Genomic DNA, 23,856 nt, shown 5'->3' on the forward strand with positions numbered 1-23,856 from the left:
TGGCTCAGTAGTTAAGAGCACTGGCTGCTCTTCCAGAGGACCCGGGTTCAATTCCCAGCACCCACATGATAGCTCACAACTGTCTGTAACTCCAGTTCCAGGGAACCTGACACCCTCACACAGACATACATGCAGGCAAAACACCAATGCACAGAAAATAAAAAATAATTATTTTTTAAAAAGTTGGTGCAGTTTAATCTGGGGGGAGGTGGAGACAGGAGGCTCCTTGGGGCTTGCTGGCCGTCAGCCTTGCCTAATCTGTGAGCCTGTGAGCCTTGGATTCAGTAAAGGACCCTGTCTCAAAAACCAAGGTGGACAGCTCCCGAGGAACAATACCTGAACAATACCTGAAGTTGACCTCTGGCCTCTGTGCCCGAGGGGGGGGAGTCAGAGAGTTGGAGAGTGCAAAGAGAGAGCTGTTCAGGAGGACATATCACCCTCAGCTGGTACCCCCCAGAATGCCATGCTGCTCTGGCTTTGTCAGCCCCTAAATGAAGCCCAGATACACAGTTCCTCTTGTTTTCCGTGTATGCTCCCCAAATCAGCTCCCCGGCTTCTCCTGACCTCTACGCTTCTGTGGCCTGGGAAGTCCGGAACGCCAGACGGGGAGGATGCATGCTAGGCTCTTCATGACCGATATATACTCCTGAATAAGCCAGAGACTAATCTCTCAATGTCCTGCTGCGGAGCACAGATTGGCCTTTAGGCCTTTGACACTGTCCTCTTAGGCCTCGAGGCTGCTGGGTAGCTGACTCAGGGAACATACATGGGAACCAAGGGAATTAAGAGTCTGTGGGTTTCATTAGGAGCTGGAAGCACCATCTGGGAGATGCGTATACCGAGAGCCCAACTCTACCACAGAGCTCAGCGAACAGAAAACCTGGAGCTGATCACTGACTTCTCCAAGTCTCTTTCTCTAAAAAGACAGGGACATTTTAGAAATAAATCTGCTGTGAAAACGAAGAGTTGTAGCTCAGGGGTGGAGAGCAGGTTCGAGGTCCTGAGTTTAACTCCCAGCTCTACACAGACAAAACCAAAGCAACCAACTAAACAAACAAATGAACCAAAACAAAAGTTATGACAGAAGCTGAAGAGAACGCCTCTGGTTCATAGTGCCTATACCATTGATATGGATTATTTTCTACTGTCAAATTAACACTATCTCTAGAAAAAAAAATCTACCCACTAGATACATTGCTTACACGATGCTGGACAAACATGGATGGGGGTCTTCCTCTCCAGACATGTTATAGTAGTGTGAAGTGGGTTCTAAAATTAGTGGGCTGCTGGCTGTAGTCACAAAGACACCTCAGTCATATCAGCAGTGGCCCTGCATCTATTTGCCTCAATGGCCAATAGTTTTGCAGTTGGTGGCTCTCATCCATCCTACAACGGTTTTTTTCTTCCTGATTTCAATCATCAGTTGTGACCCTTTTCTACTCTTTGGTTGGTTGGTTGGTTTGGTTTGGTTTTTGAGGCAGGGTTTCACTATATAGCTCTGGCTGTCCTGGAACTCGCTCTGTAGACCAGGCTGGCCCTGAACTCACAGAGATCCACCACTCTCTACCTCCAGAGTGCTGGGATTAAAGTCATGTGCCACCACCCCCGGCTCTTTTTACTCTTGACTGCAGAGTGTGGGGCCCCCAAGATCCCTGTATATTGTCCACCTGGAATGGGCTTAACGAGATCTCTGTGTGGCTGCCTCCGGCTTTCCTTTTCAGAGTAAGTACTGCTGGGATCACGAACAGATGAGAAACCCTAGCCTCTTGGTTTTGGTGCGGGTGGAGGGGGCAGTGAGTCTGGGCCAAAGTCTGTGAAGCTTTTTTTTTTTTTTTCTGGGAAGAGGGCTGCCAGCTTCTCTTCCTGATTTCCCTTGTTCAAATAACACGTACAAGCCTCAGTCAGAGGAGATAATTACTAGAAAATACAAGTAGCAGCCGTTGCCGCTCTGAGTCACTCCTGCACTCAGCAGATGTTGCCATGGTTTCAAGGCTGCATCTTCCGTCTCTCTGCTCACTCTGCCCTCTGCTCAGTTAATTTGTCACTCTGCTTCACACCCCTCCACAGTCGGTCTCCACAGACTGATGCACACTTAACTCTGTAGAGAAGCCCGCTTTTTTGTTGCTTCTTTCTCAGATGACATTGCCCTTTTCCTTTTCGGTGTTTTTGAGATAGACTCTCAGGTAGCACAGGCTGACCTTGAACTTGCTGTAGCGCCAAGGCTGGACTTGAAGTTTCTTATGCTCCTGCCTTTATCTCCCAAGTGCCACGAATACAGGCATGTGCCACCGTACCTGCCTATTGATTTTTTCTTGAATTAAAAAAAAATACATACCAAGAGATATAACACAACATGTTAACAGAAGAAAATGAAAGTCATAAATTTGCATTTCAAAATACTGCACTTTTTACCATTTTTCCATCCAATCTTTTGGTGATGTATACTTCATAGTTGACATCATATACAGTTGTTTTTGAGATCTCACATAACCCAGACTAGGCTCAAACTCACTATGTAGCTGAGGATGATCTTGAACTTCTGCCTCTACTTCCGAAGTCCTGGAATCATATATGCCGGCACATTCACTTTTACATGGTGCTCCGGCTCAAGCCCAGGGCTTAATACATGCTAGGCAAGCACTCTACTAACTGGGTTATCTCCTCAGCCCTAGTACAGGACTTTATATGTGTCTGGTTGCACCTGCAGTGGATCTTTTTCTGGAGCTATCCGTCTTCAGGCACTGCTTTTGACAAATCCAGTCATACATACAGGCTTGATTATGCTCCTTGTAAGTGTGATTATCTACTGCAATACACATAAGTTTCACAATGTTCCAGGCCAGGTGCATCATCTATTCATTATAGTTGTTTTGTCGTGTCCTGTAGGTGTGTGGGTGTATGCACATATATATGCACACGAGTGTGTAGCATGCATGTGGAGGCCAGAAGTCAACCTTGAGAGTCACTCACTCCTCAAGAGTTCTCCACTCTTCTGAAATCAAGTCTCTCATTGGGACCTGGGACTCACTGTTCCAGACGGACTAGGACCTTCCTGTGACTGGCTCCCCAGCACTGGGGATCAAGCACAGGCCCTCATGCTTTCATGGCAGGGACTTTACTGAGCTATTTATCTCCAGAGACTGATTTGATCTCCCTCCCCCCATGTTTTTGTTTTGTTTTGTGTTGTTGACAGATTCTGGCTGTGTAGCCCAGGCTGACCTCAAACTTTCAATCTTGCCTCAGTCTCCCTAGTGCTAGGATTACAGGTGTGTACCACCATACCCAGCTTTCATGATGACGTCTGCCACAGGCAATGGGATGATAGAGGCTTTAAAAATTCAACCTTTTGTACCCTGTCAACCACTGGTGCTGCTGTAATAATAATAATAATAATAATAACAATAATAACAATAACAATAACGAAGAGCCACTAGGAAATGCAGACCTATGTTGGCGGGAGGACTGGAGAAAGGGACCATCACCTCAGCCCTCCCTGCTTTCCCTTTGTCTGGCGTCCCCAAGGCATCACCAAGAGCCCACGCCAAAGAACTGCGGTAGCCTAAGGCTCGCACTGCGCACGCACGGAGGAAGTGGGCGGGGGCGAGAGGGTTTAGAGCGGGTGCAAATAAGTGCGTAGGAAAAAAATGGGGAGTACAGAGGCGGGACTTTCTGGTCTCTGAGCAACCATTGTCTCCGCCTCCCCGCAGGGCTTCAGTTTCTTATTGGTTAAACATCTGCAGCTCCTGTTGGTCAAGGAACCAAAGGACTGGGTCTGCCCCAAGCTCTGCCTGCTTCCGGAACCGCGGCAGAAATGGTTCATTGTGCAGTTGCTTTCAGGCATTGTTTAGGACATACCTTAGGGGCCTGAAGGGGCCTTTTTCTAGTACCGGAACAGTTGAGAGTTCAACGGCAAGCTTAGGAGATGCCGCCGAAGGGGAAAAGTGGTTCTGGAAAAGGGGGGAAAGGTAGAGCGGCCGAGACAATCAGGGAGCGTGGGGTGGGTAAGAAGAAGGGCGGGAGTAGGCCGGCAGCTGTGGGGGGTCATAAGCCTGGCAGCAGGTGACCAGGCCCCCCCCTGGAGCCGCTATGGTTTATGTTTGGGGTTCTTCCGGTAAATCAGAAAATATAAGTGCGCGAGGGGCTGCTGGGGTTCGGGGAACACATGGGGTTTCAGTGCAGGCACCGTCCTGGCGGGTAACAGCTGGTGGGATGGTTCCTCGCAACATGGAACTATTTTAAGAGTTTATTACCAAAAAAAAAAAAAAGAGTTTATTACCACTAAAATTTAATCTGATGAAACGCCAGCAATAAAAGGAGCCCACCCTAGCGGTCAGTACAGGTCTCTTTAACGACTAACATTATGACGTGTCCCACCCACCCCCATTGAGGAGGGACTCGTTTCTTGGAGACAAATGTTGGGCACACCGCTGTGCTTTCAGGCCAGAAAAATAAGACACAGCTCTTACTCTTCGTCATCCCTGGAAGTAGTGGAGAAGATAGTAGCCAGAAAGTACTGTACTAAATTCAGTACTGAGAGAGGGGTATATTGTAGAAGGTGGAAAGAGGGTTAAGGAAATAACCTGGAGATGCGTCAGGCAGGCCAGGCAGGCTAAGCATCGACAATAGGGAGAGTCCAGCCCCGAAAGCACTGATGGGAAACAGCACAGTTTGTGTTGCATAGCATGGCTGAAATACAACCTCCAGACAAATGATCGACTGGGGCAAATTAAAGCGGAGGACTAAATCACTGGGAGTCCTGTATGCGATGTTGATTAAGGTCGGTTAAGGGCCAGGAAGCCCTTTAAAGAGGTCATTTCAGTAGTTCTTGGAAGAGATAGAGGTGGCCTGACCTCTTTGGTTGTGGAAACCCAGAGAAGAGACAACTAAAGGGAGTGCAGTTGAGTGATGTCCCAGAGGCCCAAGGGACCAAGATGTTTTAAAGAAAGAAGGTATGAGGATGGGTGAGGTGCCACATACCTGTGCCACAGCACTTGGGAGGCTGAGGCAGGAGGACCTGAGTTTGAGGTCATCTGGAGTACGTAGAGACCCTGTCTCAAAACAAAAACCAAAATAAGTGAAAACAGAATGATGCGTGGGCGGTGAAGGACCAGGACAAAGTTGTTTCCTCCATTTTGGAGATCCTCTTTCTTGTCCTCCTTGGCTGGTTAGCTCCTGTTCCTCCATCACACATTCCCTGACTAACTAAAATGTCTGTCAGTTTCCAAATTCTCCCTCCACAATTTTTCACCTGTTGGAGTCTCAGGAAGTGATCTGTCTTCCTCACTGGAATGTGAGTTGGTGGCAGTTATGAACCCTATTCACCTTATACCCCCAAGACTTGGAACTTAGGAATTATTTAGGAAACATTTGTTAAACTGAATACTTAATCCAGGGAGTGTACTTAGACGTCTTGGCCTCTAACAGTTAATGTGCTGCCTTTTTGACACAAAAGTTAGCAGTAATAAGATGGGCTTCCAATGCTTGATAACTCAGATGTCAAAAACGTGCCAGGAGGCCATCAGAGGCACCGTGGTAGACTGCAAAGATTTAGGCATAAATACATTCTTTAGGTAGATATGCTTTGTAGTATCTTCACTCTTGGAGAGTTCGTATATTAGAATCGCAAATGTCAAACACACTGTCCCAGAACATAATAGAAATTATATAATTTTATATAATGGCAGTGCTTAGTGTTCTGCCATTAGAAGGCGAGATTTGGGGTGGGGTTGGGAGAATTTGGACCAGGCTTCTGGAGCTCGTTCATCATGCCCACATTTCATTTCTTTGTCTATTTTCGGTGAAGTGTTTTGGAGGGCACATTTCCTGTTATTAGAGATGAGTCATTGTAAGTTAACTTGATTGTGTGACTCACCATGTAGCCTTTTGGAGCTTGGGGCTGTAATGGAAAAATCACCTTGTATTATGAGTTGGACCATCTATAAATGTCAAAGTACATTTGGAATGAGTACCTGTCCTCTCTTTTCCAAAGGAGGTGCAGCCTCTGGGAGTGACAGTGCTGACAAGAAGGCTCAGGGCCCTAAAGGTGGTGGCAATGCAGTAAAGGTGAGTTATCTCACGTATCCTTTTGTCCCATGGTGAGTATTAAGGTGGGTGCCAGGATGCATAGAAACAGTGTGAGTCACTTGTCCTTAGAGACCAGGCCGAACACTAAGGGCACAGACAAGATGATGCAAAACTGGAGACCAAAGACCAGTCTCACTTTTTTGTTGTTTGGGTTTTTTTCTTTTGTTTTCCAAGACAAAGTTTCTCTATGGAACAGCCTTGGCTGTCCTAGAACTCACTCTGTAAACCACTCTGGTCTCAACTCACAGAGATCCATTTGCCTCTGCCTCCCCAGTGCTGGGATTAAAGGTGAGCGCCACCACTGCCCAGCTCAGTCTCACTTTAAAAAGTAGAATTTTCACACTTTTAGCACTGTTCTTTAAAATGTGTTAACTTAGGGACTGGGGTCAGTCAGTAAAGTGCTTGAAAAGGACCTAAGTTTGATCCCCAGAGCCCATATTAAAAAATACTGGAGATAGTGGCACACACTTAAAATTCCAGCACTGGCTAGCTAACCAGCCCAGCATAATTGGTGAGTTCCAATCCAGTGAAAAACCCTGTCTCCAAAAGAAAAAGGGGGTGGATGGCACCCTAGATTATCTTCTGGCCTACACACACACACACACACACACACACACACACATGCTCACCAATTTGTTAGCCTTGACCATGCAAATGTGGGTGGAGATAAGTCAGCAAATAAGTACTTGAAGTGCTTATCCACCCAGTCCCAAAGGAGAGTCTGCAAACAACTGTACTACTGTAGCTGTGTAACAAGTCGTTTCCATGTGTGGGTCAGGGTACAGGAGGTTTCAAAGATAGATGTCACTGCCTCCGCCTGCAAATTCAGCCATATACATGAAGCATAAAAGGAAGAGAAAATGGGAGAAAAGGTGTCATCTGAACTGTTCTGCTTTTCTGGGCTTGTTCTGGGTGTTTTGGATGCATGTATGTCTGTACTGTGTGTGTGCAGTGCCCACAGATGCCAGAAGAAAGTGTTAGATTCTCTGGAACTGGAATTACAGATGGTTGTTAGCCAGTAATGTGATGCTGGGAACCGAACCCAGGTCCTCTTCAGGAGCAGCAAGTGCTTTTAACCACTGAGCCATCTCTCCAGCCCTTGTTCTCTGTCTTTGTATGAGCATTGAATTGTGTCAGGTGGGATTCTGGTGTGCCAAGGAGAGTTTTCATAAAGCATCTTGTGTTCATCTGTAGAGGTGGTCATGGTTACAGCATGGGATGGAGGACATCTAGCTCTGTTGGGCTTCATGAGAGCTGGCATGTTGGTCTCCAGCATAGCATCTTCATAAAAGATACTCTAGGGTCATTTGGGCTATGTGCACTCTTCACTGAATGTGCTGACCATCCAAGCACCCAACCTATGAGCTACTTGAGCACATACAGCTCTAAGTAGCCATGCTGTCCTCTATGTCCATGTCCAGTGTGGCTATATGGGAGATACATGGAAAGGAGTGGCGTGTAATTAGGTAGGAGGGTAGATTGGGATTAAAATTTTATTAAGCTTTTTGTTTAATGCCTGTATCTTTTACCCTAGTTTCCTCAATAGTAACATCTTCTAAAACTATAGTTCAGTAGCACAGTAGCCTGGTGAGAATATTGACATTGTCATAGAACATTGAGCTACACCCCAAGCCTTCCACCCTATATAAAGACCACTCCTGCTGCCCTTTTATAAATAGGCTCCCTACCCCCTCCTGCTTCTACTTCTATTCCCCCAACACACATACTTTTTCTTTCTCTCTCTCTCTCTCTCTTTTTTTTTTTTGGTTTTTCGAGACAGGGTTTCTCTTTGTTGTTTTGGTGCCTGTCCTGGAACTCACTCTGTAGACCAGGCTGGCCTCAAACTCTCAGAGATCCACCTGCCTCTGCCTCCCGAGTGCTGGGATTAAAGGCATGCACCACCACCACCTGGCTACTTTTTCTTTTTGAGACAGAGTCTTCTTTAGTCCAGGCTGGTCTCAAGTTCATTATGTAGCAAAGGATGGCCTTGAATTTCTGATCCTCCTGTCTCCACCTCCCATATGCTGAAATTATAGACTTCTACCTGTCCCCTGTTTTTCTACCCCATTTTTTGTGCTGTTATTTTGAGACAGGATCTCAATATATAGCTCTGGGTGTCCTGAAACTTGCTATGTATACCAGGCTGGGCTTGAACTCACAGAGACCAGCCTGCCTCTGCCTCCCAAGTGCTGGGATTAAAGGCGTACGCCACTATGCCCAGTGGGTTTCTACCCCATTTTAATTAAAAGCAGCAACTAATCTACTGTCTACTTGTGTGCATTAGTAATTTCAAGAATGTTAGATGGATGGAATCATATAGTTTGTGACCTTTGGTGGGGATTTTTTTTTCTCAGTGTCATTTTCTGGTGGTTTCATTCAGACTGTCGTGACAGTAGTTTACTGCTCTGTGTTGCTGCGTTCTGTTTCATGATGTGGAAGTGGTACGTCTGTTTGAACATTATTCTGCTAAAGGACATCTGGGTCTCTGATGTTTCCAAAGGCCCTGGCACCAATGACACCCCTGTACCCACATGCTGCTCCTGTGTCAGTCACTAAGAGCTGAGCCTCCCTCCTTCTGTTCCCCATCTGTTCTCATAGACTTCAGGTTCTCGTCCTGCTCCCCAGTGCCTCCTAGGCCATATGTTCTGTCCTCCGCTTCTCCTCAGAAATGGAAATGCCTCTTAGGGCTTCATCCCCACACTGAGGAGCCCTGACTGCTTTCTCTCATACCTGCCAGACCTCAACTTAGGGTCAGTCCAGTAGGCTACTTTCTCCGCACCAAACCCAGACTGCTAGGACCTGCTAGGGAGACCCAGTCTTGGTGAGGGGAGCCCCGAACCTGGTTTGTAACCTTAGCGTGGCCCTCAGTGTGGCTCCGAAGCCGTTCCTGTCTCCTTCAAGCCACCAAGCACTGCTGCAGTTAGCGGGCAACTCGGGCCAGTGGCTCTCGACCTGGACCTTCAGGGCTGAGCTCATCACACACCGGAGAGAGAGTTCAACCCTCCGGTGCCCGTGGCACCTCGGGTCTGCTGCGTCAGGGTCTCTGGGCCTGGGGCCTGGGCCGGAATGTCTTCTGAAGAAGCTCTGGAGGTTTTGCAAGTGTGCTGCGAGAGTTCAGCGAACACCAATCTAGTGTCAGGGGTTCGTGTGAGGACTTATGAGATCATTCATGTCAAGCACTTAGCACTTGGAAGTTGTCTTGACTGTGTGTCTTTAATTCAAGAAGATATCAAAAGGGCTAATAGCATAACTGGGCTAAGCATCTTTCTTTGAGAAAGGGCTCTTTTCAGAAATCTTGAAGCCAAGTGACCTGGATGGACAGCAAAGGAATCAAAAATCCCTTAAATAAAAATTTACTGGTTTCACAATAAAAACTTGTATTTTCATAATAATGTTTCATAATAATTAAATTACTTAGCCATTAATCGACTTAGTTTGATAACTAGTTTCATTGCTGACTATTACATTTAATAATTTACCAATTAACTTTTTTTTTTTTTTTGGTTTTTCGAGACAGGGTTTCTCTGTGTAGCTTTGCGCCTTTTCCTGGAACTCACTTGGTAGCCCAGGCTGGCCTCGAACTCACAGAGATCCGCCTGCCTCTGCCTCCCGAGTGCTGGGATTAAAGGCGTGCGCCACCACTGCCCGGCTACTTAACATATTTTTAAAAGGAGTAGAATGCCCTGATCTTCAGCCCTTATCAACAGTTATTTTCCTTGGGCCTGTGGGTTACATCCCCAGCATCTCCTCTATCTTCCCCCTCCCTTTCCTGTTTATTTGGAGACAATAAATAAATAAAGTCTAACGCTGTAGCCCAGGCTGTGAACTCATATAGCTAAGACTGGTTTGGAACTCAGGATCTTCCTTCCTCAGCCTCTCAGGTGCTAGGTTTATAGGTGTACAGCACCATGCTCAGTGAGAGAGGCAGTCTAGAAGCTGTGGTTCAGTCAGATTGAGAGCTGAGCCATTGTCCTCCAGCAGGACGCCGTCCCTTTGCTGTCCAGATTGTCTACCTGTCTCTGGATAGGACTAGACACATTCTGCAGAAGGTGCTTGCCACCAACCCTTATGACCTGAATTCAACCCCCAGGACCCACGTGGTAGAAGGAAAAACTGGCCCCTGCAATTGTCTCCTGACCTCCTCCTGAGGATTATGGCACGCATGTATACATACAAAATCAATAAGTGGGTTAAGCTTCTTTTAAAAGGTGTTTGTTGGGCTAGATAGATAGCTCTGTGATTAAGGGTATATATTGCTCTTTTAGAAGACCTGAGTCCAGTTCCCAGCAGCCAAGTCAGGTGGCTCACAACTGCCTCTAAGTCCAGTTCGAGGGAGTCTGACACGTCTGGCCTCTGCAGGCACCTCTGTGCACTTGCACAAACCCACCCACATAGATAGATAACTTAAACCTTAAAGAAGCCTGTCTATCCAAGCCCTGTTTTTTTACATTTATATATTTTGTTTGTGTGTGTGCTCATGCATGTGTGCATCCATGCATACCATGGCACATGTGTGAAGATCAGATGACGACTTGTGGGAATCGATTCTCCCTTCTCACTGTGTAAGTCCTAAAGATCTAACTCGGGTCATCAGGCTTCGCAGCAAGTGCCTTTGCCTGCTGAGCCATCTCACTGACCCAGTAGGCCCCATTTTTGATGTGTTGGTAGCTCCTGGGTACTTCCATTAATTGGAAAGCCATCCCTGGGCCAAGGACTCTCTAGACCCATCTTACCCCAGATTTCAATAGTTAACCCTAAGGATACTTGTCTCTAAATAATAAGGGAGAAACTGGGTGGAGTGGGATATTCCTGTAGTCCTAGAACATGGAAGAGACAGGAGGATCAGGAGTTCAAGGTCATCCTCAGCTACATATTGAGTCCATGGCCATCTTGGACTATATAAGAACCCTGTCTCAGAGAGGAAAGAAATATTTCCAAGCAGAGTTTTTCCCCCTACTCTGATTAAAATAGGCAGCAGTTTGTTGAATGCTGTTTGCATAGCTTCCTTCACAATCCCATGGGGGACAATCTTGGAGGCTTAAAAGCATGCCCAAGGTCACACAACAGGGCCAGGACTGGACTCCGGGACCCAAATGCTCAACCAATATATTTCCTCTTCCAGTTACCACTGAAGTACATGGGGGAAAGGTGGGAGATTCCCACAGGCAGCTGCCCACTTTCCATCTAACTCAGGGTTCTGAGATACTGCTTGATAGAGAAATGGGGTTGTGGCAGTCAGCCAGTTGGGCAGACTTGTGGGACGTGCAGTGGTATGAGTTATGTGTTGTTTTGTAGTTACCTGGGATAATTCAGATGTGACTCCTGTACCAAGAAGAATCAGTTTCCTCTCCAAGCACTAACTGGACATGCTTTTCCCTTGTAGGTCAGACACATTCTGTGTGAAAAACATGGCAAAATCATGGAAGCCATGGAAAAGTTAAAATCTGGAATGAGATTCAGTGAAGTGGCTGCACAATACAGTGAAGATAAAGCCAGGCAAGGGGTATGTTGTGCTTATCATGTGCTTTGAATGTTCTGTGGTCACTATAGGGGTATAAGGTAGCATGCATAAAACCCTGAGTTTGAGGCCCAGCAAAAAATAAAAGTTTCCTCCACAAAGGAAATACAAAAGCAGGAATTTTTTCCTGTGTTCTGTCATTAATTGTGGCCATATCTTTATTTCAAGAAAAGTAGAAATGTCTAGCTTGTGGAACTAAGGATGTAGCTACATGGTAGGACATTTGTGTGGCATGTGTGAAGCCCCAGGTTTGATTCCTAGTCCCACCAATTCTAACTTATGAGGGGTTGCATAAGAATTATCTACACTGAAGGAGGAAAGAGGAGGGGAGTTGGGGAAGGGGAATATGCTCAAAGAACATTCTATACTTGTGTGAGACATGTCCTTACGAAACCAAGGACACAGAGTCACCTATGTCTAATGTAGGTGTGAGCGACCTTCCACAGGTCACTTCAGAATGCAGCAGTATCCCGAGCGCTTGTGCTCCAGCAGGTCTTAGATGTCTCCTCCCATCTGTCCCTGGTGAGACAGCTCCTACACAGCCCAGATGAATCAGTACAACCCAGCGAGCCACTGTATTCATAGTGGGAAAATTCTCTGAAGCTGCAGGAGAACTCTTCTCTTTTTAAGGTCACTTGATACCACGTGTCCTTTGGATTTTTCAGGGTGACTTGGGATGGATGACCAGAGGGTCCATGGTAGGACCGTTTCAAGAAGCTGCATTTGCCCTGCCTGTAAGTGGGATGGATAAGCCTGTGTTTACAGACCCACCTGTTAAGACAAAGTTTGGCTATCATATTATTATGGTTGAAGGGAGAAAATAAAATCACATGGAAGACTGGATAAAGGTTTTGTGTTTTGTTTGGCTCCTGTTGGGTGAACTGTCAGTGTGGGTTTGATCAGGTGGGTACCGGTATGTTCTACAGTCACTTTCAGTTAACAATTCTCAACGACGACGACGACTCATGCAGACTCCTTTTACCTTGAGTTCCCATTTTCCCCAGACTAACTTTGACCCTTAGTGTGTCCCAGAAATACTGAAACCATCTTCAGAGGAGTCAAATCTTCGGCCCCTGAAAACCTTGGGCACTAGTAGGTGAATTAGTATACGAAAAGCATAATTCAAGTTAGTCAACTCTGATCTGCCAGGACAGATATCTCTAACTAGCTCCGTTGTCTTAATACAGTACCCCACAGCCAAGCAGCCATCCCACGACAACTTTCTCCTTAAGGTCATTTTTATTATTAAGGGATGGGTGTTTGTGAGTGTGCATATGTGTGTGGGGAGCCATGGAGAACAGAAGAGGGCATCAGATCCCCTGGAGCTGGGGTTGCAGGTGGTTGTAAGCCGCCTGGCATGGGTACTGGGAACCAAACTGGTCCTCCCCAAATGCAGCAAACACCCTTCTGAGCCATGCCTCCTGCCCCTCAACTTTCTCTTTAAATAAATGTCTGTCAAAGAAGGTAGTGGGGGGGGCTGCCAGATGGCTCAGCAGGTAAAGGTGCCTACTGCCAAGTCTGATAGCCTGAGTTCAGTCCCTAAGACCCACATGGTAGAAGAGAACTGGTAACCATAACTCGTCCTCTGCCTTAGTTAGGGTTTCTGTTGCTGCGATAAAACACCATGACCATTAGCAATTTGGGGGAGAAAGCGTTTATTTTGCTTACACTTCCATACCATAGTTCATCACTGAAGAAAGTTGGGGCAGGAACCTGGAGGCAGAAACTGAAGCAGAAGCTACAGAGGACTGGTACTTACTGCCTTGCTCCTCATGGCTTTCTCAGCTTGCTTTTTTGTTTTTTTTTAGCATCCAGGACCACCAGCACAGGGGTGGAACCACCCACAGTGAGCTCTGAAGTCTTAAATTCTTTTCTTCCTCACATCCAATGCTGACCTCTTGAACCCCATCTTAGGGAGGGCAGTCTGGGTACAAGTGAAGGATCCAGGAATATAAAAATATAAAATTGTAAACCTTGACAAGTAAAACCTGACAGTCTTCAGCTCAGTCAACAACTGAAGGTTAACTTCTAACAATGGCTCTCTGTTTTATAGGCAGCTCCTCTGTCAACAGCCAGGGGTTCCGTTTTAACGATGACCCCTTTAATGGGGGCCACTCTTATTCAAACCACCACACACAGCAGGCACCTTTATCTGCTGAGCCGTTTCATTGACCCCTAAAACTGTGATTCTTTTTTCTTTTTTTCTTCTTTCTTCTCCGCCCCCCCCCCCCCCCAGCATTTCTTTGTGTAGCCTTGGTTATAGACCAGGCTGGCCTTGAACTCAGAGATCCAACTGCCTCTGCCTCCAAGTGCTGGGGTTAAACGTGTGCCTGGCATAACTGTGACTTTGTTTTTCAAGACAGAGTTTCCTTGTGTAGCCCTGGCTGATAACTGTGATTCTCAAGAGTGGCAGTTTTTAACACAACCTGCTCTTCCCTCAACTACATCCAGTGGTAGCCCTGTGTTACCTCAGCTTATAAACATTGATGATTTCGCCTAGAGACTCGTTTCCCATTTTAGGAGTTCTGAATTTCTGCCATTGAGCACACGGACCACAACGACAGAACAGTGTTCAAAGTAAGCTAGCCATGGTGCTATGTGCTTGTAATCCCAGAATCTTGGGCCTTAGGTTGGTGGCTTTTGAGTTCAAGGTCAATCTAGAACAACATAGCAAGTTCTAGGTCAATTTAGGGTATAATAGCATGGCTCTGTCTCAAAACACAAATCAGAGCTCAGCTAAGATGCAATGAAAGTACTTATTGACGTAGTTTCACGTAAGATAATACTCCTTAAACCACTTTCATATAGCTCAGTAGTAGAGGATTCATCTAGAATAAGCAAGGCCCCGAGTTCCATCTCCAGTCCACCCCTCAGCCCCCCACCAAAAGAGTAAATAATCTCACATACATGTTTATATCAATGAATAATGGCAATAAATTCTGAAAAGCTTGAAACTCCTGGTCTTTTCCTCAGGATATTGGCTTACTCAGTGTATTTGTGAATCCCTGTTGCATGGATGTCACCCCCAACGAGAAATCAGGGAGCAGGAAAAGTGAACCTGAAAAACTAGATCCCATGGCCTGAGGAGCAGTCAAAGTGAGCCTGGGAGTAAGTAAGGAGGAACAGGCCTCTTACACCAAGTGTCCGTCCCTTAGAGTCAGGCTTTGCTGGTAACTACGATTCTGAAAGGAGCTGATGAAGGAAAATTGGAGGCATTTTAGGCTGGACGTGGTAGCTCCCTTTAATCTCAGCATTTGGGAGCCAAAGGTAGGATGACTGCTATGAGTTCAAGGCCAGCCTGGTCAACATAACAAGGTCCAAGACAGCCAGGGCTACAGAGAGAGACCCTGGCTCGAAAAACAACATTGAAGTTTTACAGATTTATGCACAGCATGGTGGGTACATTTAAGACTTTGTTTCTTTTCACTAAGGACCTCATAATAATTGCAAAGTAAAACCAAATTAAGATTGTACTTCTTTATCTGGTAAAGATTGATACATTTAACATAACCGGTGAATGTATGAGGGAAGTGGGAATGTGAATTATAACCTCTATGGAGAGTAATTTGGCAGAACTATCTAATTTAGAAATACGCCCATCGATCCTGGAACTCCTGTGGAGGCCCAAATTACTCAGGGTCAGAGAATCTGAGCTTGCTTTACCCAGCAGAGCAGTGTAAGGGAATGACTTGACCACGGGCGTGGTTACCAGGTGTTTGGAAGGGTCTACACTTGGCTGTGTAATATGCTTTGATCTAGCAAAGGGGGAGGTCTTTTGCCCTACCCCTTGGCACTGTTATAAAAAGCCCTTTTGAATAAACTTCTGGGCCTGTGGATTTTGATCCAGATCCTCCCGAAGCTATCCTGTGTTTCTGTCTTTCTTCTCGTCTCTGTCTATCGTTCTACCTGATATTTTTTTTATCCCTCTCTCCTCCTCATAGGAACCCTGGAAAAGGTGGAAGCTAGCCTCCCACAAACTCCATTTCTAGGAACTTAGAATGCCTAAGTGTAATCATGCATAAAAGACACAAGGATATTCATTCTATCATTTGGAAGGAAACTAAATGTTCATAAGTAGAGTAACATGAAACAATTAAAGCCAGGTGTGCTACAGTGTACACAGCAAACCATCACTAGGGTCTGAAGAAATGTATACAAAGAGCTTGGGGTATATATAGCTCAGTGTTGACATTGGCCTGGAATGGAAAGACCCTGGATTCCATCCCCAATTCTGCAAAACAAATGTAGACAGTCTCTGGGAATGTCATTTAGAACTGAGGTGGCAAAGCTGGTTAAAGAATTTTGACCTGGGGGTCAGGGGCTGGAGAGATGGCTCAGTGGTTAAGAGCACTGGCTGCTCTTCCAGATGGACCTGGGTTCAATCCCAGCACCTACAAAGCAGCTCACCACTGTAACTCCAGTTCCAGGAGTTCCAACATCTTCACACAGACACACATACAGGCAAAACACCAATGCACATAAAATAAAAATAAATAGTTTAAAAATAAATAATTATTGGGCATGATGGCTCACACCTTTAATCCTGGCACTTTAATCCTACACAAAGAGACCTTGTCTTGAAAAAAAAATTTTTTTTTTTTTACCTCAGGCTTCTCAGGTGGCACTCGCCTTTAATCCCAGCACTCAAGAGGCAGAGGCTGATGGGTATCTGTGAGTTCAATGCCAGCCTGGGCTACAAACTGAGTTCTAGGACAGTCAAGGCTGTTACATCAAGAAACCCTGCCTTGCTATATATATAGCATGGAGGTCCCTAAGACGACTGTGGCATATAATAAATTTCAGTTTTACTCAATTATTGAAAAAAAATAGCCAAATGAATGGAAACACATGAACTATGAACCAAAGGCTGAGGGGCTCCCCAGCTGGATCAGGCCCTCTGAATAGGTGAGACAGTTGATTGGCTTGATCAGTTTGGGAGGCAACTAGGCAGTGGGACCAAGTCCTGTGCTCATTGCATGAGTTGGCTGTCTGAAACCTGGAACTTATGCAGGGACACTTGGCTTAGTCTGGGAGGAAAGGACTGGACTGAGTCTACCAGGTTGATCACAGTCTCGGGGGAGGACTTGTCCTAGAGGAGGTGGGAATGGAGGGTGGGCTGGGGTAAGGGGAGGGCGTGGGAGGGGGAGAATAGGGGAACCCATGGCTGATATGTAGAACTGAATGATATTGTAAAATAAAAAATATATATCACAAAAAAAAGAAACCCTGCCTTGAAGAAAAAAATAAATAAAAAAGAATTTTGACTTCATACCCTTATATTTGGATCTTGTTGTTGTTTTTGAGATGAGTTTTCACTGTATAGGTCTGCCTGGCCTGGAACTTGCTATGCAGACTAGGCTAGCCTTGAATTCACAGACCTGCCTCTGCCTTCCCAGTGCTGAGATTAAAGGCCTGCATCGACACACCCCGCTAGACCAGTGGACTTAAATATTTTGTGCCATGAAATCCTTTGTCAGTGTATCCTTTCTGAGAGTTGAGACAGGTTTTGTTGTTAATTTTTAATTTATTTGAGATGAGGTCTCTCACTGTGAAGCCCTAGCTGGCCTGGAACTTGGATCTACCTGCCTCTGCTTCCTCAGTGCTGGAATTAAAGGTGTGTGCTACTATACTCTGTATTCAAAAGGTTTTTGTTGTTTTAGATTTTTATTTATGTATGTGTGTGTGTTTCCTGAGTTTATGTATACCACAGGCATGTAGGTGCCCTCATCGGCCAGAAGAGGGTGTCAGATCCCCTAGGGGGGAGTTACTGGCAGTTGTGAGCCACTTGATATGGATGCTGGGAACAAAACCTGGGTCCTCTGTAAGAGCAATAAGAGCTATCTCTATGGTCCTGCTTCTTAGAGTTTTGATTAAATGCATGAATAAAAATACACAAGGTAGAGGGCTGGAGAGATGGCTCAGCAGTTAAGAGCTCTGGCTTCTCTTTCAAAGAACCCATGTTTGATTCCCAGCACTCAACTCACTCCCAGCAGCTCACAACTGTCTGTTACTCCAGTCCCAGATCTGAAAGCCTCTTCTGGCCTCCCCAGGAACCAAGCATGCATATTGTGCATGGATATACATACATGCAAAACACCCATACACATAAAAAATAGATAACTTTTTTTTTTGTTTTTCTAGACAGGGTTTCTCTGTGTAGCTTTGCACCTTAATATGTAAGATTACAAGGCTGTCACATATACTGAAATACAATTGAAAGTTTAAAATTGTAGTATGTGTGTGTATCTTTATTTCATAGCAGCTAATGGTAGATCTAAAAACCACTTAGATGGGGAATCAAACTCAAGACCTTGTGCTTTTTTTTTGTTTGTTTGTTTTGTTTTTTCGAGACATGGTTTCTCTGTGTAGCTTTGCACCTTTCCTGGAACTCACTTGGTAGCCCAGGCTGGCCTTGAACTCACAGAGATCCACCTGGCTCTGCCTCCCGGCGACCTTGTGCTTGTTAAACACAAGCTCTACCTTGATAGTCATGACTATCAATGGTTATTTTGAGATATCTACAGACATAAAGTTTGTAATTTCTATGGATCACAAAGTCAGGCAATGCTTCTGCAGTTGTTTGCCTACATCCATAATGAAAGGAATGTTAAGTTCCAGACCTAGGGTAATAGAAGGAAAGACATTTTTCCTGTCTAAATTCAGAAATTTGAATTTTCCCCATGAACTTGATTGTGAATCCCTGCTTTGGATGCTGTCTGAATATTTTTTACCATATGTATGTTTGTTTCCAAGCAAAAAGATGTCATAGTGACTACAGCTAAGCCAAAGAGCATTTGGTGGGCTGGGGATGTAGAGTAGTGGTAGGACAGCTGTTAGCATGCGCAAGTACCATGATGTGGGAGCAGGAAGCTGAGCATGGTGGAGACACCTGCAGTCCCAGCACTTGAGAGCTCCAGGCCAGCTTGGGCCAAAGAGTGAGACCTTGTCTCAGACTCCTTAGCCCATTTTGTTTTTTTTTTGAGACAGGGTTTCTCTATGTAACTCTGGCTGTCCTGGAACTCACAGAGATCTGCCTGCCTCTGCCTCTGCCTCTGCCTCTGCCTCTGCCTCTGCCTCCTCTGCCTCTGCCTCTGCCTCTGCCTCCTCTGCCTCTGCCTCTGCCTCTGCCTCCTCTGCCTCTGCTTCCTCTGCCTCTGCCTCTGCCTCCTCTGCCTCTGCCTCCTCTGCCTCCTCTGCCTCTGCCTCCTCTGCTTCCTCTGCCTCTGCCTCCTCTGCTCTGCCTCTGCCTCCTCTGCCTCTCCTCTGCCTCCTCTGCCTCTGCTCTCCTCTGCCTCTGCCTCCTCTGTCTGCCTCTGCCTCTGCCTCTGCCTCCTCTGTCTGCCTCTGCCTCTGCCTCTGCCTCGAGTGTTGGGATTAATGGCGTGTACTGTCACACCTGACTACCTTTTTTCCCAGTGAAAACTGTTACTTAAGATTTGCCTGGCTGTTCAGACCAAGTGAATATTGGCACCTAAAGCCTCATGGCAGGCAAATAACTCATAGGCTGACTTTTTTTTTTTTTTTAAACATCAGGAGAGAGGAATTTGTTAGCTGGGTTTCCACATATACTTGTATGCTTAATGGAGGGACTAAAAAGTTGTCGGGGCCACTCTATTTGCATGGCTATGGAAAGTCAGAAATAACGACTGGGTTTAGATGCAGACTGAATGCTGACTCACCCGGTAGCACATCAGTGTTTTCAACAACACTGACTGAAGGGCTGGGGCCCTGGCCCAGCCTGCTAAGTACTTACTGTGCAAGCACAAGACTCGAATTGGGCTCTCCAGAAGCCACGTGAAAAGCACTCAAGCACTAGGAGCAGACAGACAGGCAGATACTGAGGCCTTAGTGGTCCGCCAGCCTAGCCCAAATGGGAAGCTCCGGGTTCAGTGAGAGACCCCGTCTCAAAAAATAATGTGGAGAAGCAACTGAGGAAGACAACAAGATGTCAACCTCTGACCTCCACCCACACACATTTATACATTAGACACATGCACACACATATACACACAATAAAAACTTTAAAAAAGATTTATATTCGATTATATTACCATAGCATATTAGTAATAATTGTTTTCACTAAGCAAAATTTTGTAACAATAACCTGTTTAAATCTCAGCTTATCTTTCAAAAGTCTTTTGTATTTACCATTATACATGGCAACAGTGTATAAATAAATTATAAGGAAACTTTTGTTTTGATAGAGGAACTTGGTATTTAGCCCAGGCTAGTCTGGACCTCGGGATACTCCTGCCTTTGCCTCCCTACTGCTGGAATTACAGGCCTGCATGGCCACACTCCATTTATGGGGTGCTGGCAATCCACACCAGGGTGCATGCTAGGCACACTCTACCAGTCGATCTACATTCCCAGCCCTGTTTACCTGTTTCATGAGTTTTCTGGTTTTGTTTTTTTGTTTTTGTTTTTGTTTTTGTTTTTGTTTTTTTTGAGAGGGTCTCACTATTGTAAGCCTGGCTGGTAGCCTGGAATTCTTCTGTAGACCAGCCTGGCTCAAAACTTAAAGAAATCTGATTCCTTTGCCTTCTGAGTGCAGGGATTAAAGTCATGTGCCACCAGCTGGGATTGTTTTGTGGCATTTTTTGTTTCTTTTTCTTTTCTTTTTCTTTTTTTCTTTTTTTTGCCAGGGGAGGGGGCCGGGCAATACCTCACTGGATAGCCCAGGCTGGCCCGGCATGATTCTCCACTACTGCCTCCCCAGTGCTTTAGACTTGAGACACACTAACAGGTTTTATTTTGTTCTGTTTTTGAGTCAGGGTCTTATATATCCCAGGCTGGCCTTGAATTCACTATGTAGGAAAGAATGACCTTGAACTTCTGATCCTCCTGCCATCCATCACCGCCCAAATGCTGGGATTACAAGTGTGCAGAGGTGCCACCACACCAGTCACCCTCCGGCCACTCTTAGAAGATGCACAAGCTTAAGAAGCTGCAGGATGTCCCCCGCTCATAGAACCCCTCCTCTCTCTCATCGACTGGACTCCTGGAGCTCAGCCTGGTACCTGGCCGTGGATCTCTGCATCTGCTTCCATCAGTCACTGGATGAGGGCTCTATGATGACAGTCAGGGTATTCAGCCATCTATCTGATCACCAGAGTAGGTCAGTTCAGGCATCCTCTCGACTATTGTCAGTAGTCTAAGGTGGGGTCATCCTTGTGGATTCCTGGGAACTTCCCTAGCACTCTGTTTCTCCCTATTCCCATGATGTCTTCATTTATCATGGTATCTCCTTCCTTGCTCTCCCACTCTGTCCCTGTTCTCATCCCCCATCCCCTGCCCTCCATTACCCCCTACCCCCAGTCTGCTCATGTAAATCTCATCTATTTCTCCTTCACTGGGTGATTCATGTGTCCTTCCTAGGGTCCTCCCTGCTAGATAGCCTCCCTGGAGCTGTGGGTTGCAGTCTGGTTGGGAAAATGTACAGAGACGACCAAACTAGTGGAAAAGCATGAACTGTGGACCAATAGCTGAGGAGCCCCCATGGTACTGGACTGGGTCCTCTGGATCGGCAAGACACTTGTTTAGCTTGAACTGTTTGGGGGGCCCCCAGGCAGTGGGATGTGGGAGGGGAACCATCCCTGGTGCATGAGCTGGTTGTTTGGAGCCTAGTGCCTATGGAGGGACACTTTGCACAGCCTTTGTGCAGGGAGGAGGGGCCTGGACCTGCCTCAGCTGAGTGTGCCAGGCTCTGCTGACTCCCCATGGGAGACCTTGCCTTGGAAGAGGTGGGAATGGGGCGGGGGAGGAGGGAGGAGAGGGGAATCTGTGGTTGGTATGTAAAATGAATAGAAGATCTCTTAATAATAATTTTAAAAAAGGCTTTGAGGGAAAAAAAAAAGCTGCAGGACACCCCAGGAGCAGTGGAGCATGCAAAGGCTCTGTGTGCTACCTGCAGTTCGGTAGGAGCAGGGCTGAGGCCACAGTCCAAAGGCCTTTGGTGTCCCCTTAAATCTTGAATGTGGGGTGAAGAGGCCAGAAGCTGGATATTTGAACAAGTATTTTTCCCAGGCTTGGAGATCTAGTGGGACCCATTGGTTTCAGGGGACCTAGGAAATAGCTTCTGTGAAGTCACTAATAAACTCATTGGGAGCAAGCTGAACTGGCCTCAGGGGCCAGGCCCAAGCTTCTTCCTCTGAACACTTGCCCTGTGTAGTTTTCTGTGTGGAGCATCTAGAACAGGGACCATGTCCTGTCCTCATTTAACAACCTTGGTGGGAACAGGTGCTCAACAAACCTGTTAGGTGACTTCATTTTTAGACGGTGACTGAACAGTTGTCAACTAAACTGAATCTTCTAGACCTTGGGAATACATTTAGTGCACCAAACAAGGGGAATCCCTGCATTCACGGAACCTGAGTGGGGTAATAGTTAATCCACTCATGGGGGGCGGGTCTCTTAGGAGCAGGGTTGGGAGCTTTAAATAGGGGGAGCTATGAAAAATTAGTCTTTGTTCTTGGCTCCTGGCACATGGCTCCTAAACCCCTGAAAACCTCCTGAACAGTGTTTGCTGACAAAATGGTGGCTAGACACCCCCACCTCCTGCTCCAGCTCTGGGATGGGAGGCAGGTAGTCATAAGACCAAGGTTTCCTTAGAGGAATGGAGCTGCCCAACCTCAGCCGTTACAGACTTGAGTTATTAATCAGTAACGGCCAACTACTCAGTCAAGCACGCTTACTTATCTCATTAATCGTCCAAAACTACCCTAACGTAGATCCCTAGCACCACGTAAGACAACAGATTTGCCAGGCAGTGGTGGCGCACGCCTTTAATCCCAGTACTTGGGAGGCGGAGCCAGATGGATCTCTGTGAGTTCGAGGCCAGCTTGGTCTACAGAGTTCCAGGACAGGCTCCAAAACTACACAGAGGAACCCTGTCTTGAATCCCCCCCACCCCCCCCAAAAAAAGACGAGTTTGGGAAGGTTTAGGTTAATACACCTAGTTGCTGAGGTTGTGATGTTGCCTGGGGGGTGTGGAAGCTCCCTGCAACCTCCTTCATACCTATGCCTAATAGTCCGTTCCCTTCCCTGTTCCTAAAGTTCATTTTCTTTAATAAACTAAGTAAACCGTTTGGGGAAGTTCGGTGAACTGGAGGGTGATGAGAACCCAATTTGTAGCCATGTGGTACCCAGCACTATCTTTGAGCAGAGCAGCTGCGCCTGCTTGCAGAAGCGCACCACAGCTGGGCTTGTCGACGTCCCCTCGCAGGAGGGGGGGAGGGCTGCCGAGCCCGTCCCCAAGCACTCACAGCTGCTCTAATTGTATGTGCCTCTAGTTTTGTGGAGGGGCTACAGTGTACAGGCCGCAAAGGATTCGGGGAAGGGGCTCCGACTTTGCAGTCAAGGGGAAGTCACCACCCATGCTGGGTGGGTGGACTTTCCAGTGGGACTACTTGGCTGACCCACACTCTGCTCAAACACCCCCAACCTACGCACTGTAAGGAAGCCAGCCCATCCACTCTGGTTCCCCAGGATGAGTCCTTTGGTTTGCCATTTGGACCTTTGGAGGTCCTCCCACACGGGAGAAAACTCTCTGACACTACCCCGTGAAGGCAGTCTTTGGGGAACTGAGGCCTAAAACCTGTCGTTTCGTGCTAACTCTGGGTAGTAGCCGAACTGAATAGCAGGGCATTGGCTGTTGTCCAGAGAACTGTTTCAGTATGGACTCCCACCACCACCCGGGTCAAAAGGGATGAAAGCCAAGAGATCAGTGCTACATAGTTGCTTTTCATTCCGCACAAGGTTAAGTCTGTTTCCTGTCTTACTGTCTCATCATGGGCAGTTCACTCACTCTGCATCTCAAAGGATACGGTAAGAATGAAACAAGAGCCTGCACATGTGATCTGATCAATATCCAGAAGGCACCTTCTAAACACTAGCCTAGTTCTGGGGTGACAGCGTACACCATGCTGCACGTGTTTCTGAGGGTGAATCAGATTCTATCTAGTCTACCACCCACAGAGAGGATGTGACAACATTAAACCACCAGCATAAATGGGGCCTAGTGTCAAGCACCTTTAATCCAGCATCCGGGAGGCACAGGCAGGCAGAGCTCTGAGTTCCAGGGCAGCCAGGTCTACAGAGTGAGTTCCAGCACAGGCAGGGCTACACAGAGAAACCGTGTCTCAAAAAACTAAAACAAACAAACAAAAAAACCCCAAAACCACAACAAAAAAACAAAACCCCAACCCATAGCATAACTGGTCTGAAGCGAAGCAGACAGTCGAGGGTGAGAGAAG

General features: G+C 46.5%; 1 protein-coding gene across 1 annotated transcript; it reads left to right on the top strand.

Moving 5' to 3' along the window:
• The first annotated feature begins 3,857 nt into the window (after nucleotides 1–3,857).
• Pin4 (peptidylprolyl cis/trans isomerase, NIMA-interacting 4) lies at nucleotides 3,858–12,445 on the top strand. The gene is made up of 4 exons (XM_028892084.2): nucleotides 3,858–3,965; nucleotides 5,990–6,063; nucleotides 11,468–11,587; nucleotides 12,268–12,445. The coding sequence occupies exons 1-4, from the start codon at nucleotides 3,923–3,925 to the stop codon at nucleotides 12,424–12,426; spliced, it is 396 nt and encodes a 131-aa protein (XP_028747917.1). The 5' UTR covers nucleotides 3,858–3,922; the 3' UTR covers nucleotides 12,427–12,445.
• The last annotated feature ends 11,411 nt before the right edge of the window (nucleotides 12,446–23,856 follow it).

Source organism: Peromyscus leucopus, chromosome X, assembly GCF_004664715.2.
Source record: "Peromyscus leucopus breed LL Stock chromosome X, UCI_PerLeu_2.1, whole genome shotgun sequence".
Classification (NCBI taxonomy): domain Eukaryota; kingdom Metazoa; phylum Chordata; class Mammalia; order Rodentia; family Cricetidae; genus Peromyscus; species Peromyscus leucopus.

Bases quoted from the DNA above. Each gene is read 5' to 3' on its own strand.
- Pin4 (XM_028892084.2), top strand. From the start codon at position 3,923: ATGCCGCCGAAGGGGAAAAGTGGTTCTGGAAAAGGGGGGAAAG. The intron at 3,966-5,989 runs GTAGAGCGGCCG...TCTTTTCCAAAG, and splicing joins TTCTGGAAAAGGGGGGAAAG to GAGGTGCAGCCTCTGGGAGT. The intron at 11,588-12,267 runs GTATGTTGTGCT...TGGATTTTTCAG, and splicing joins AAGATAAAGCCAGGCAAGGG to GGTGACTTGGGATGGATGAC.